This window comes from Cannabis sativa, chromosome 7 (assembly GCF_029168945.1).
Source record: "Cannabis sativa cultivar Pink pepper isolate KNU-18-1 chromosome 7, ASM2916894v1, whole genome shotgun sequence".
NCBI lineage: Eukaryota > Viridiplantae > Streptophyta > Magnoliopsida > Rosales > Cannabaceae > Cannabis > Cannabis sativa.
In genome coordinates this window covers 4,979,504-4,994,464 of record NC_083607.1, presented here as the reverse complement: position 1 = coordinate 4,994,464, position 14,961 = coordinate 4,979,504, and the positions used below count along the sequence as shown (strand labels likewise).

Here is a 14,961-nt window from a genome sequence, read left to right as displayed (position 1 = left end):
TTTTAATATTGCAGCTTATGGATTAGCGAAGCATGCTTTTTAGTTAGACGATGAGTTTTTTTAGTTGGACGAAACTCCTCTTCCAATTTGTAACTCGCTTCCAAGACAAATTCAATACAAATATCGTATTCTTGATAAAAAAAAAATTCCTTAATTATTTATAATAATCATTGCATATAAAGGTGATCAAGCTTGAGATTAAGATTACTACTGAAAATAAATATGAATAAATTAAAAATTAACCTTAAGTTAATAATCAAGCCAATAACAAACATTTATTATTTACTAAATAATATGGTAGAATATATGTATGTATTACATTGTTAAAAAATCAAGGAAAATGAATAGCCTCAAATTCCGAATTTAGAAGTTCATCGAAACAGATTATTTCATCCACATATTTTTCCTCCAATCTCAAAGCATCATTAATGGGATTCTTGATTTTCTCAAAAGTCCAAGACATATGAGTGTTGAACATGTGAAGCTTCTCTTTACATTTCTTCAATTCATCTTCCAAGTCTACAATCCTCAACATCAATTTTTCCTTGATATCTTTTTCATATCTAATCGCCTCAAAACAGAAAAATCGCTTAATAATTTTGTCTATAAATTTCTTAAGCCTAATGTTGTTCCTATATCTTTTTCCAGCAATAGCATTTAGATAGAAAAACCAATCTTGAAGAACATCTTTAGTGACATCTTTCATCTTAGTTCTACACATTTGATCACAAACTATACAAAATATTGTAGCAAAGACACTCTTTATTCCAGGTGTCCAATTCGCAACCCTTGCACCAAAAAGATCTGATTCTGTATAGTAATGAAGTAAAGTGTTTAAGATATGAGCCAATGTAATTGGTACCTTGTAACCATTGATATCAACAACTTTTTGTCCCAAGTACTTGTCATCTAATTTCATGCCACTTTTATGTTTATAATATCGAAGCTCCCAATAAAAGTTCCAAAAATCGACTGAGTTGAAAGAAGGGAACTCATTGATATTATAAATAGTTTCAATTGAAAACAATTGATGATCGAGTATTGGAGCATTGATCTCTGTCTTGATAAACTGGTATCGTCGCTCTACAAAAGTCTTGTCCTCTGATGAAGAACCAAATGTAAAGGGGTCATTCAACATTTCTTTGTCTTCATCAGTTAGGCTGTTGCTTAATACCTCTCCAAGATTTTGTTAATCATTACTTGTATCTTCTGTGCGATCAATTAATTGAGTCCATCGAGTCTCTCCAAAAGATATTAACTTATTCACAACTTTCTTATCACCCTTTATTTCTTTCATGATCTGATAACATGCATACACATTTTGTATCTATGTTAAATATCAATATTCAATAGTAATTATATGATGTACTTATTAATTGTATCAAATATAGAAAATGATGTACCAATTACATAACAATGTGTCAAATAAATTGTTATTTTGTGTGTTTTGTTACATATTTTTATAGATTAAGTAATATATTAATCACTCAATTGAAAAAAAAAAATTACTTATTATATATAATGTCTTAAAGTATTAAAAAAATACTTACCATACTTTTTGAAACATTTTATTGAATTTATAATTACACTTTTCATTGACTTATATTAAAATATTATTAAAAAATTTATTATATACTACAAGAAAATTATTTTTAGTGACAAACTTTTAACCACAATATAAATTTTTCATGACTAAAACATGGTATTTAGATACAAAGTTGTCGCTAATTTAGTTTTAGTTACAACAAGTATTGTGACTAAAAACATAGTCACAAAAAATTGTAATTTTTATGACTAATACTTTTAGTCACGGACTTTTTAATCACAACATAGGAATAATTTATAATTAGTCACAACTTTTTCATTTTTAATTATAAATTTTGTTGTGACTAAAAATAATATTTTTTTGTAGTTGTTTCAGGATTAGTTTAATATTTTAGTATAGTTAAACATTCATTATTTTTATTAATTATTTCTATAATACTTTTTCTTGTACTTATATTAAGAGTGTTATTGAATATTCTATTTTATTTTATTTTCACAATTTATTATTATTTTATAAGCTTAAAATATAGTTAATATTTTGGTTTTTATGATAATTTATCTTTTCACTTATTCTATAATATACATTTTTTGTGTTATATAATTTATAAGGATTTATTATAATACTGATTTATAAAGTTTATATTCGTGCCTTATCAAAAAGTATAATTCAGTAGTGGTAAAGATAATGAAATTAATTTATGTATGAAATATTATATCCCTACACAATTTGAATTAAAAATGAGAGAATTCTCAAACAAGAATGATAAATAATTTATTTCATATCCCTTAAATAAATATATTCAAACATAAGAAAAACATGTATAATATGTAATATTTAAATGTTTATAACTTTTAAATAAAATAATAATTAACTATAAATTAATAAATTTGCTTACCTCAGAAAACAGGCAATGAATATGTGCACTGTAGTCACAATCTTTACAACAATAGATGCGAAAGTATGGATTCCTTTCTTCTTCACATATATCACAATAGAATTGATCATAATGATCATCTTTTTTTATCTGATGATCAATAAGAGTTAAAGGATGTATGTGGTATTTAAATTTAATGGTGGATGGCAATGGACCACATAAAAAATGGAGATTATAATCACATTCTATGCATCGAAATAAGAAGGATTGAGTACGACTTATTTCATCAGGAACAAGATGATGATCATGTTCACTCCAATCTGCATACGATTTTTGACAAGCACTACAATTGCCCTTATAAAATGCTTTCTCCACAAAGTAAAGTGAGTGAACATGACTTTGACAACTCACCCTTGTCTTAACAAAGACGCATTCAGTGCACAAATTAAAATTACACCCATCGTGACACTTGAAGATTAGCCTACAATGTTTCTTACAACATAAATCGCAAGATTGAGGTTTACTAAATTGGAGAGCAATAAGAGAGTGATGATGTGAATGAGAATTATCAACTTTCCATGGAAATTTAGCACAAGAAGAGTGGAGAAAATTCTTACACGTTTCATAGGTGCAAGAATAGGCTAATCCCAACCATGATGATCGACACACAAAACATTGAGCTTGGTCTTTTGAATTGTCATGATCGACCAACATCATCAGTTGTTGATGGCAAAAATATTGAACGTTGTTATCTTTGTCGCATGTTAAGATGGGAATAGTAATCAAAGCACATGTCATATGCATGTGTAGTGAGCATTGATTACATACGTATGCAAAAACTTCATTGTGTTGGAATGGAATTTCACAATAATAGCATGTTGTGTTGTTGTTGTTGTTGCCATTGTTTGATGATGACCTTTTTTGAAGCATTAGAGGACCATGGAGAGAATCATGTAACCCATGATTAAGGTATTGTGGCAACTCAGCACATGTTTTGTGGAGAGGGTAGACACATTCCCATTTGTAACAATCATAGTATATTTGATCGTCCTCTACTAGAAGTTGACACAAGCCACAGTTGATTTTGGCTTCTTTTCTGTATTTACGTCGAATATCATGATATTGTTTCAATGGATGGCTGTGACTAAAATGTTGTATTGTGTTTGACATTTTTATGTAAGTAGTAGTATTGATGATTAATACTAAGAAAAATATTTATATACATCTGTTTTAGTAGAGAATGGATGAGTATATATATATATATATATATATCTCAACAAAGAAGAAACTTTGGATCAAATGTGTGTTACTTATAAAGGAAAAGCATAATATACCTTAATTCCAAACTTGAATTTGAAGAAAAAGCAAAGTGATAATTCTATAATCAATATACAAGAAAGAATCATTCATTAATATCCCTTATTTTTATTTAAGGAAATATATTTCTATTTAAAGAAATTAATTTCTATTTAAAAAAATAAATAAATAATTGATTTTTTGATAAATAAATATTTTATATTCATTGAATCTGGACAAAATTAATTATGTAATATTCTATATATGGTCAGATTTCTATATTTATTATCTAATTTGATTTCCGTCAAAATATTCTGACAAGTATCTCACCTATAAATATAGGGTCTCGATCCCCGAACTCCTCACTCATTCTGTTCATCATAGCAAATTCCATCTAAAGAGAGTTGAGAGAGCGAGGAAGACCGATTACCCATGGTAGTCAATTTCTTTTGCAGATCAAAGCTTATGTGAGTTTAAAGCTCAAGATTCAATGACTGGAGGTATTTCGATCCTTATTCATAGTGTATATATGTTTGATTAATTCCGCACTTTATACTTAAACATATATATTTCAATTTATATATATAAATGTCTAACATTATCCACATTGGCTCCTTGAAGGGTTTCGTCCGACTTGTACGATTGTGGGTTACTCATTTAAACAGTCACTTATACTTTTTAAATATTGTCATCGTAAATTACTCTACTAAATATTACAAATATGGCCTTCTAATATATTTGAGAATAATATCTATCCTAGATAGATATGTCATCTGTTTGTGGTATTTTCCCAATCGAATGAATTGGGCCAAGTATATTGTAAGCCCATTAAGAGACTGGCATGTTTATGCCATTGATACAGAAATTTGCTGAAGAAGGGAGTTAAAGAGTCTGAAACCTCGTGCTACTTCTTCACTTGTACCATGACGACCCCAACAGCAACTCGAGTTGAATAATGGGTCTAATCCTACACCTTTATAAAGGCCCATTATTATCTTGTCAAGGGCTCACTCATTAAGCTTGCTACATACCCACGACCCTAGAACCCCCCAAGGGGCAACATGCAGATTCTACTTGCATCAAATCTTAAGAACAACAACCACAACCTTCAATCAACTGACTCCTTAACCCACACTACGTCCGTGAATTTACCATATCTTATTTTATTATTCCATAACTTACAATAACAAGATTTACCACATCCACAGCTCAATTCAAAACCAAGGCCCCATGTCACTTTTTATACCCAAGAAAGAAACTTCCAAACATTTTCACTAAATTAAGGGAGAGATATTTTATTTAAAATAAAAATACAATTCGAACTAAGGCACCAAAGACATTAATTAAACTTAAACTAAGAAGGCATCTAATTTAATCCTTCAATCTTCAACAAAAGTGATTTGTTGACTCGTTAAAGACTCAAAATGTGATTTTTCTCACTATATAAATATAGAATTATATAATTAATTTGTACAATCCCAAACCCAAATAATAATAATAATAATAATATAGACTTCATCCGAAACCTATATATATATAAATATAAATATATAAAAACCAAATTCGTCCCATTAAAAAATTTGTGGCCTCAAAGATTCTCACCTGAGCCTTCCTTTCACTTTCTCTCACTCTCATATCAGCTTCTTCTTCGTTCCAAACCCCAAGATCTGAGCCGGAGCTGAAGCTGAGCCGCAGCCGCCAAGAATTTCACGCTCTGAGCCGATTCAAGCACGTCCGTAACTTTCAACGCCGTCGACATCCTCAACCTATCAGCGGCGGTCACCACGGCTTCCAACCCCGACTTGAGCGCCGCCATAGCCGAATCCGAGTTGGAATCCTCCTCCTCTTGTTCGCCGCCGTGAACCGATCTTCTTCCTCCGCATCTAGCGATCTCCAACAACGGCGGCGCACCAATGCTCTCTTGGATCTTCGCGAGCTCATCATTTAAGCTACGCTCCTGAGATTTGGTCTCTCTCATAAGCCGATTCAAGGTCTGTATCTGATCCTCAGACAGATCGTCGATCGAATTCGTCACCAGACGAAACGCAAGTCCAGGTTTGAACCCAGCGATCCAGAGAAAAGCTTGCTCTAAAGAAGTGAACCACGGCGGGAAAAACACGAGGAATACATTTCGCTCGGTAATTTTCGATTTCTCCTCGTAGTATTGCTGATAGTGAGCGAGAATTCGAGAAACAAGCTCTCTAAGATCATCATCAGAAGATTCATCGAAGTTTTGATTGGCGCAGATTAGCTCATCCAGGTAATGTTCTTGACGAACTAACCATCCTTCGAAAAAATTCTTGAACAAAACTCCATTACCGTTGTTGTTGTTGTCGTCGTCGGTACTTGATGTACCTTTGAAACCTTTAGACATAGAACAGAATCACACAAACACAGAGAGGGGTTTGAGTTTTCTAAAACAGAGCAAAGAAAACAAAAACAGTTTTCTCTCTCTGTCTGTATATAGGGATTTTCCACTATACGGTGGAAAGGAAATTAGGTTTTTCTTTCTTTGTTTATAATTATCTTTTATTCGGTAAGATTTAGAGTGTTAGGTTTGGGATTGGAGCAGAGTGTAGAGAGAGAAGTTGACAAGTTGAGTGTTTCATTTGGAGACAAGTGGAAGCCACCAGTAACAACAACTACGCCATTAGAGCTGCTTTTAGCAATTTTCTTTAATTAGATTAGGTTAGATTGAATTACAATTATTATTATTATTCTTTTAGAGCACCGACTGGGAAACGAACATGGAAAGAGAAAGATAAGAGAAGAAATTAAACGCGGGAGTAAAATGTGTCGTTCGGTGCGGTTAGCTTGTCGTTTAGTGTGTGAGAGAGTGTGGTAATTATATTATGTAGATGAGCACGTGTGTGTTTAAACGTGTTTATTCCCTTTCAAAAGCGTGTGATTCTCTCACCAAATAAGAAATAGGAAATGAAATGAGAGGAGGATTTGAAGAGTGGATTTTAAGACTAAAAACAAGAAAATGACAAAGAGTTGGGTTTGACACCCATACCATACCCTAGTGATTAGAGAGATTCATTAGTCTCCACCAGTTACCAGTCAATAGAGTAATCAAACTGCAAACGGAAAGGGTAGTTGTCGTTCGGTGGATTTTGTCTTTTACTTAGTTAGCATGGGTTTGCGTGTTTAGTGTACGGATAACTATTTACAAAACTTAATCATCACAACTATCTCAATTCACTCCTTAACTTAGTTCATGTATAATACACATCACTTTTTATTTGAATATTGCTATTATATTCTATATTATAATTTAAAAATTATAATATTAAATTATATTAGACTAGATATTTTATTAAAACAATAGCAATAGTATAATACTCGTTAACATTTTTTTTCTTCTTTTAGTTGACACATATATAACAACATAGCTTACTTTATTCAATAAATTGATTTTGAGATATTTTTATTATAATTTTAGAGTATTCTTAATAGATTTTCGATCTACACTTATTTAAAATAGTAAAATTAACTGCACAAGATTATTTATATAGTACAAAGAAACTTGAAATCTGAAAAAAAATAATAATAAACAATGAATAATTATTTTACATAAATTTAATGTAAAAATATTAAATTATATATAAAAACATGAATTATTTACTTATTACTAATAAAATTTTTAATATAGAATTTCATAATTTTTGTCAAGCTTGAGAGCTATAAATATGTGCGTCTCACCATTGAGAGAGAGAAGTTTGTCCTAAACATTTGTAGTTGTTAGTATTTTTTCCTATAATAAGAGAGGTTATTGTCTCCTTATTTTAGAGAAAAATTATTGTAATCTCTTTGCTTTAATTAAAATCTTGTTCAGTTATATGATTATTTTGATTCAATTTTATTTGAGTTTATCATTTTTATATCTCGACTTCAGTTGTAATTGGGTGTCCAACAGCACAACATTCCTAACAAAAACCAACTGAACATGAGTAAGAAGGTAGTTACAATACAAATTGGAATTTTCAAATTCCATGATCAGCCTTTCTTTCATCTATTGAGCAAGTCTATAAACACTTTTAACTGAGTAAATGTCCGAATTTTCAGCTGACCAATTCCACTTATCTTAATTTATTAAAATTATATATTAATTTATTTACAAAATGTGTTATAAAATTTTGAGTATTTATAAGTATTTAAGAGAAAACAATACAAGATCTTGATTTTTATTGCACCGGATTATCATTACTAAATCGTGGCTTAAAAGCTCTCTTGAACTATTCCAAAATGTAGAACTTGTTAAAGTTTTATCCTATGTGACTAATAAAATGTTAACATTGCTAATGTGTCATTAAGAACATCAGCTATATCTATAATTTTAAATAAATAGTAATTTAAAATTTTATAAAATTATTTTCTTATCAAATTATTTCCACCACAATATGATTAGAAACAACAAGCAGAGGTTAATAAGATAAATTTTCTACATTCTATATGAAAATGCATAAAGATTGAAAGGCAAAAAGTGTTCATCGTAAACAAAAGATGAAATTGGTATTAATTCAATTTTTTTTAAGTTAAATAAGAAGAAAAAACTTGCATTATGTACAATTTCCATGATAGGTTTGGTTTGAAGTAAAAAGAGCAACATTGGAGATAGCTAAATCATTACATCTTCAGTTGGCTCTTACTTCTATCACAAGTAACATGGAATCGGAACCCATCAAATGATTCCATTACTCGAATTGGTGTTTTTTAACCGAAGTTTTAGCTTTTTTTCGAGCTACATAAGATTACATATCACTCCTTACAGAAGGCCACACAAGCGAGGCCTCGAACAGAACTGCCTTCCATTAGCCTTCACTACAGCCATCACTCCAGCAGCCACTCCAGCCCACAGCACAGAACTCATGAACTGCTGTGCATGTCGTCCCGCTACATAACACAAATGAAAGTCTTAAAATTGTAAAGAGGAGAAAAGAAAATCAAATCAAATCCAAATGATGAGGTTTTTAGCTGGATCTGAAGTCTTGTAATAACAATACCTTGTTGAAATGTGAAAGATGTCAACGTCAAACCCCCGACTAACAATGCCGATGCAACTGGGAGATACTGCAATATTTCATGAATGATACTTCATTGAATTTTCACTAAAGGAAAAAAAACCAAAATAGCCCAACCATAAACTTGCTCTTAACTAAAACCAAATTTTTGTCTATATATAGTTACCAACACTAGATAAGAACAACAGGATTCTTAAAATTGCAAAGGATTAAATGAATAAAAAGATGAAAAGTTAAAATCCAGGAGCATTGTACCTATAGGCCTCTTCTCTAAATTTCTTGACAACATTTCTCATAATAAATGTAAATGATCTAAGAAGAAAGAATACTTACAGACAATGATTCAAAACCATTCAGCTGGAAGGGTGAAGGACCGTTTCTGTTAATAGTGTACCGTCCACTGACTAGATCCATTGCATCCTGAAAAGAAACAGAATCCACATTTAATCAAACAACACATTATACTGAAATGAGTAATAACTAATATTTGAAATCATAAAAATCGTCTTGCCTGCCGAATTCCATCATGGAAATTATTCAAGTAATATCTTGAAAGTGCACTCATGCCATCTTTAATTAGTCCTCCTAGAGTTTGCTTTCCATATCTGCAATATGAAGGATCCAATAAATATCACAAATCAAGAAAATGTTATTTATTAATTTTGAGGGAGAATGTTATTTGATGTTGGCATTAACTTTTGTTAATAAGATTTACCTAACTAGGTCCCCCTTCAAGGCATGAGTCCCAGCATATTCAAGACTTAACTCATCCCCTTGCTCAGCCCAACCTAAGCAGCCAACAAAGAGTTTAGGGCAACAAATTCACCAAGAAAATAAAAACTGAGCAAGAAGACATTATTAAATGAAGAAGTCAGTCATACATGTTTTGAACTTCACATAATCTTCACCAAACGTAGAAATGCAGTCAGAAGAATCTAGTACTCCGATTTTCTGCAATTGTAAATTTAAAGACTTCTGGGCCAAATAACTCTGCATACAATAAGGATTCAGCTTTAATAAGTTTATTATTTAATTTAGCAGGAAAATACTTGAACATAAAAACAAGGACACTGCATTGCTTTGCTTTACAGAAATATCCATAGAAGTAATGGTAGATGAAAAACTTATAACAAACCTGAGTAACATTTGTTCGATCAAGGCAATCAATGCAATTAGATCTAATAATCCCTTTCTGCTCCACTAGTATTTTTCCTTCTGCGTCCATGAGGAAGTATCTGCTCAACTAGAATAGTAATGATTAAAAGTAGTACTACAAATGATTGTATACCTAAACTTTGGCATACTTATCCCGTACAAATTTATACAAAAGATTCAACGGTTTTTTTATTACCCTTGCTTTTCGAATTCCTCTGAAATTTGATCAAACAGAACTTGTAGATTATCAAAGTTTGAGTTTCCACATACATTGTGAAAGTCAAACGAGATATATCTGCAATAAACCCACTCTTTCTATCATGTCGAAGACAAAGTAATAGCAATAGCTGGAACTGTACTGCGTCAATGTTTTAATAAAAAACAGTAATATTTACGGTAAAATATCGAATAGCCACTCATGAGAATTCAAATATCAACTGCTCAATATTATGTAGTAGCACTTGAAATTTAATCACCTATACTTAGGTACATGATAATCTCAGTAGGTATTCAATTTTACAATAGTCATATAAGAACAATGTAAACCTTTGATTTTTCTATTAAATTGGTTCATAGAATATGCAATACCAGATAGAAGAATAGAGGATTAAAGAAGAAAACATGGGGAAATGAATAAAATAACAAGAAAGTTCAGTAAGACCAGTATTGCATTAAATTAATAATCAATACTTCTGTAAATCACAATTAAAATGCAGTGGCCTATTTAGTTTAGAATAATAGAATAAGACAACTAAGTAAATGTGGTAAAAGACAACAACAAAGCAATAAATTCTACTGACGTAACAAAATAACAGACACTATGGGATGGAAATATAAAAAATGGAAACAAACTTAGGATTGGTATGATGTATAACTGTAAAACAGTAATGAATTATCACCTCACATCTGCCAGCTTTTCCATTTCGGAAGCATATGCAGCGCTTAGCTGTCCTTCGGGTCCTTTCTATAATTGAAAATGTTACTTACTCGTAAGTTAAAACTTGATGATAGTTATAATTATTACATAATCAAGCGTTATACTTGCTTTAAGGCACATGCAACTATTAAGAGTTTTAACAAATCTCAGAGCCAAAATGGTATTTGAATGGTTAAAATAGAAGTAAGAAAAAATAGATTTCAGTCAATTTCTCCTGGCTACATGCTCCCATTTGAAGAATATATATAGGTATATATAGGAAGGAAAAAAACCAGGCCAGAGTGCAAAATGACTTGAAAAAAGAGGCCATATTTCCAAGACCTCCAATTCAGAGAAACAGTATATGATCAGAACATAATAGTACGATTGTTCAAAAAAAAAAAAGAGCATAATAGTACAAGATGGGTCTAACATGCAAATTAAAAGAAAAAGAGAACGTACTTTGTCACATAGATCTAGTGCTATTGTATCTCCATATCTTTGGGTGAGATCATGAAAATGGCGCTCCACAACTTCTGACTGGGAAGGAGAGGAAATCCAGGAATAAAAGGTCAAATAGAAAGTACAATTCAATCGATGGAAAGGAACTCATCGCACTATTAGATAACACTAGTGATTAAAATAATAGCAATGGCAATAACAACAATAATAGAATCACTAAAACAACACAAAGAATAATAATAATAATAATAATATGACCAAAAACTTCAGTTAAAATTTACCGTCTGTTCATGATTGATAATTTTCAGTTGTGGTTTATAGCTCAAATCAACAATTTGTTCCCAAAGAAGGGGTATTGAACCTCGAATCTGCAAAAAAAAAAAGTATTGAACAAACTTTTACATCCATATGGACTGGGTATTGAATCATTACCACTGCCTTTTAAGCATTGAATCTAACTCCATAATGAGAGATATAGTGGACATGTAGACAAATACCATGCAATATTATTAGTCCAAAAAATAGAAAAAGAACAATCACCCATGAAAATAACAGAAACGTAACTCATAATGTCAAGACAGTGCACATAATTATTTTTCTAATGTTACATCAGATACACTTGGAATACATGCATACTTGTGTTTAACTCAAAATATCTATATATAATATAAATACTCAGAAAAATAATGCTTAAGTAACTAATTGCACTACTGCTTACACAATGTGTGAAAGCATTTATCTGATAGTTCATCAGATTCACTAGACATACCTGCATAAATGAAGAACTCAGCCCATTAGTTTCCACCAATTGCTCAGTTTCAATAAAATTAGCTACATCTCCTTCAAGGTTGGCTCCTCTTCTCCACATTCTTGTCCCTAATTACCATATTATACCACAGTAAGACCTTCTGAAACTTACTTTATAATAAGCACAAATAACTGACAAAGAATTTTACCTAAACGCCTGGTACACCGCCTAGAAATAAGTGTGAGTGTTACAGGCGACTCTTTAAGTTTTAGCTGTGCTGTCTGGAAGCTTAAGACTAGGTTAACGGAAAATAACATGCAGTTCTCAAACTGAATATGTCCTTTTCTTGAATATCATACATCCACAAACGACACAGAAGTACAGATTGCAACATTTATACAGTGATTTTAAGCATAAAAGGATATTTCCTTGTATTATAGGAATGATGAATTCATCAAGCTGCCACCCAAAAATTAAATTTCAGAATTAGTGGATAAAGAAATGGTGTGATGAGAGTAAAAGTAACATCCAAATATAATTCAAGAAATATCTAACCTTGTGCTCAATAAGTTCATCCAAAAGATTCTTGTTCCAGACAAATCGAGGATCAGCCTGAAATACAGAAGGAAAACTGATAGCTCAGGATTTCACTAAGCAACATGCCAAAAAACATATAGAACATGTGCAGGAGAGGATGACAATGACAAGATGGTCGAATAGCATTAAAATTAACATATCAAATCTCTAATGCAACCTCATTTGTTCATTTACTTCTAGGACAGATGAGACCAAGCAAGTTGCACACAAGGTTTAGTGTAATAGGCCTTAACTTTGCTTCTAATGTAAAATCTCAAAGCATTTCCAATTTATCATCTAGAAAAATTTATTTCCAAAAGAAATCCAAAAATATACTAACTGACCTGCTTCCAAATGGGTTTGGCCGCCCAACCTTCAGCTAATTTCCATCTTCTCTGCAGGCTGACAATGATCACAAAGTACATCAAATCAATAGAAAGGTCAAGAGTAAACAGTGATAAATTTTGAAGAAGCATTCCAATAACAGGGGAAATCAATCAGTTACTTAAACAACATTTTGTAAAATAAATTTAGGCAAAAGAATATACTTCAACGTTACATCTGTTTCGTAAGAATAGTAAAGCCCTGGAGTTGATTCTACTGTTTTCAAGAGACTCAAGAAGTATGCCTCATCTTTTTTCTGTCAAATACATTACAAGAAGGTTTAGCCAACACCCAATAGCCTCACATTAAATTCTAGAGACACCAAAATAAGAAAACTTACTTCTTGAGAATTAGATTGCTTCAACGCCTCATTACAGGACAAAAACTTCATAGACATTACCCTAAATACTGGAAAGCCAAGAAAATGACCAACTTCCTTCTGAGAAGTGATCACGATAATATACGTTCCTACACCGAAATACAAAGAATTAGCCACAAAAGTTCTGAATTCTAACATCTAACAATAACATACAAACGCAATATTCTGTTATTCCTGCTTATGCCATGTAAATTTGAACATAGCAAGGCTTCAAAATGAGTATATGGAAAATATATTAAGTGAAACAAAAAAGGTAAAAGAAAGAGAGTTCTTATTTTCTCTATGCAATACTCAATACCAATGAAACTAAAAAAGGAAATTGAACAATACAAATAATAGTAAGAGCATAATGTGAGTAATCACATACCTGCCAACAATCTAATTGTCCCAACAACCCCATATATGGTAGAAATTTTTGACGGCCTTGAAGAACAAGAATCAGCTGTTATACACAATGCATTTAGTGAAATAAATATATTATTTTGTGATAATTTATTGCAATTATATAAAATTTGAAAACAAAACCCTTTCAGTGGTTTCTTTCTGGTACCGATGTTTCTTACACCAAGAGGAAAAAAGCTTTACCATCAAGTGGCTCAATATTCCCGTCAAGGCGACTAATGGAGAAGCCTCGAGTAGGAGATTGTAGGGATTTGATAACAAATTTGTGGTGAAACTCCTGCAATTCCAACTTGTCGTAGAGCTTGAACGACCTAGCACCTCCTCCTCCATCATTCGATTCACTTTCCATTTCAACGACCTCCTCCATGATCGAAATCACAATTCACAACAACATACGAGCGAAAGAAGGAAATAGAATCGAAGAGAAGAGAAGCGAAGGTTCTTCAAGGTTTCAATGGCGAAAAGAAGTTGATTACTGCGTTGATCAAATTGACCAAACATAGAAAAAAAAAATGGCCTAACTTACAGATAATCCAATTTCCTAGATTTTGCTAAAATGCCCCCTTTTATTATTGACTGACGTTATTGCCCCTAATTATTTGGAATTATTATGCAAAAAAAACTATTAAGTATTATTTCCCCGACCTAATGCGATGGCATTTTTGTCTTTTTGTACAAACACGTTATTATATATTTGTACAACCGACCTTATCGTTAGTTAAATTACAAACATATTATTACAATTAGGCCCCATCAGTTTGCTCCTCCCAACAAGAAGTTTGACTTTTATAAATAGAGGTTTTACCTTCAATAAAATGTTGACATTTATTTATGTTAAATAAAGCTAATTTCTAATTGACTCATTTCTTACATAATAAATTAATTAATTAAAAAGTTAAATTAATAAATATAAATAATGATAATTTAACCGTTTATATATATTAGCGATATAAATAATTAAAATTTTAAGTTTCTAAATCGCATAAATTCAATTTATTTTTAGCGATATAAATATCTAATATTTATAAAATTATAATTTTTTTTTTTAATTTTATCAGTACAAACTTTATTATTTTCTTAAACAGACTACATATAAAATCTAAATTTTAAATTATTAGATTTAGACAAAAACATGTAGTATCGATTACTTTCACATATTTTTATTACAGTTTTACAAAATACTTATACTGCTAAAATAT

At 31.1% G+C, this 14,961-nt stretch overlaps 3 protein-coding genes across 3 annotated transcripts; all 3 read right to left on the bottom strand.

The window, feature by feature from the left end:
• Window positions 1-204: 204 nt before the first annotated feature.
• On the bottom strand, window positions 205-4,516 carry LOC115697157 (uncharacterized). Its single transcript, XM_030624061.2, has 2 exons — window positions 2,442-4,516; window positions 205-1,300 (listed from the first exon to the last, which is right to left on the bottom strand). Exons 1-2 carry the CDS (start codon window positions 3,588-3,590, stop codon window positions 1,190-1,192), a joined length of 1,260 nt encoding a protein of 419 aa, XP_030479921.1. The 5' UTR covers window positions 3,591-4,516; the 3' UTR covers window positions 205-1,189.
• A 468-nt stretch (window positions 4,517-4,984) lies between these two features.
• Window positions 4,985-7,560, bottom strand: LOC115697159 (protein RESPONSE TO ABA AND SALT 1-like). The gene has a single exon (XM_030624065.2). It carries the CDS (start codon window positions 6,088-6,090, stop codon window positions 5,353-5,355), a length of 738 nt encoding a protein of 245 aa, XP_030479925.1. The 5' UTR covers window positions 6,091-7,560; the 3' UTR covers window positions 4,985-5,352.
• Window positions 7,561-8,212: 652 nt separating this feature from the next.
• LOC115697357 (phosphoinositide phosphatase SAC8) lies at window positions 8,213-14,283 on the bottom strand. Its single transcript, XM_061101766.1, has 20 exons — window positions 13,946-14,283; window positions 13,728-13,802; window positions 13,322-13,449; window positions 13,146-13,237; window positions 12,942-12,999; window positions 12,577-12,633; window positions 12,449-12,480; window positions 12,230-12,312; window positions 12,043-12,149; window positions 11,555-11,641; window positions 11,274-11,351; window positions 10,795-10,859; window positions 10,092-10,190; window positions 9,876-9,975; window positions 9,622-9,730; window positions 9,456-9,528; window positions 9,252-9,345; window positions 9,074-9,160; window positions 8,723-8,789; window positions 8,213-8,612 (listed from the first exon to the last, which is right to left on the bottom strand). The coding sequence occupies exons 1-20, from the start codon at window positions 14,127-14,129 to the stop codon at window positions 8,485-8,487; spliced, it is 1,803 nt and encodes a 600-aa protein (XP_060957749.1). The 5' UTR covers window positions 14,130-14,283; the 3' UTR covers window positions 8,213-8,484.
• Between the last annotated feature and the right edge of the window lie 678 nt (window positions 14,284-14,961).

What these genes read in the sequence shown, in the direction of transcription:
- LOC115697357 (XM_061101766.1), bottom strand. Translation starts at nt 14,129, where the DNA reads ATGGAGGAGGTCGTTGAAATGGAAAGTGAATCGAATGATGGAGGAGGA. An exon ending in ATGAACTTATTGAGCACAAG is followed by an intron (nt 12,481 to 12,576) that starts GTTAGATATTTC and finishes TTTGGGTGGCAG; the next exon opens with CTTGATGAATTCATCATTCC. An exon ending in TGAGTTCTTCATTTATGCAG is followed by an intron (nt 11,642 to 12,042) that starts GTATGTCTAGTG and finishes TTTTTTTTGCAG; the next exon opens with ATTCGAGGTTCAATACCCCT.
- LOC115697159 (XM_030624065.2), bottom strand. Translation starts at nt 6,090, where the DNA reads ATGTCTAAAGGTTTCAAAGGTACATCAAGTACCGACGACGACAACAAC.
- LOC115697157 (XM_030624061.2), bottom strand. Translation starts at nt 3,590, where the DNA reads ATGTCAAACACAATACAACATTTTAGTCACAGCCATCCATTGAAACAA. An exon ending in TTCATTGCCTGTTTTCTGAG is followed by an intron (nt 1,301 to 2,441) that starts GTAAGCAAATTT and finishes GCATGTTATCAG; the next exon opens with ATCATGAAAGAAATAAAGGG.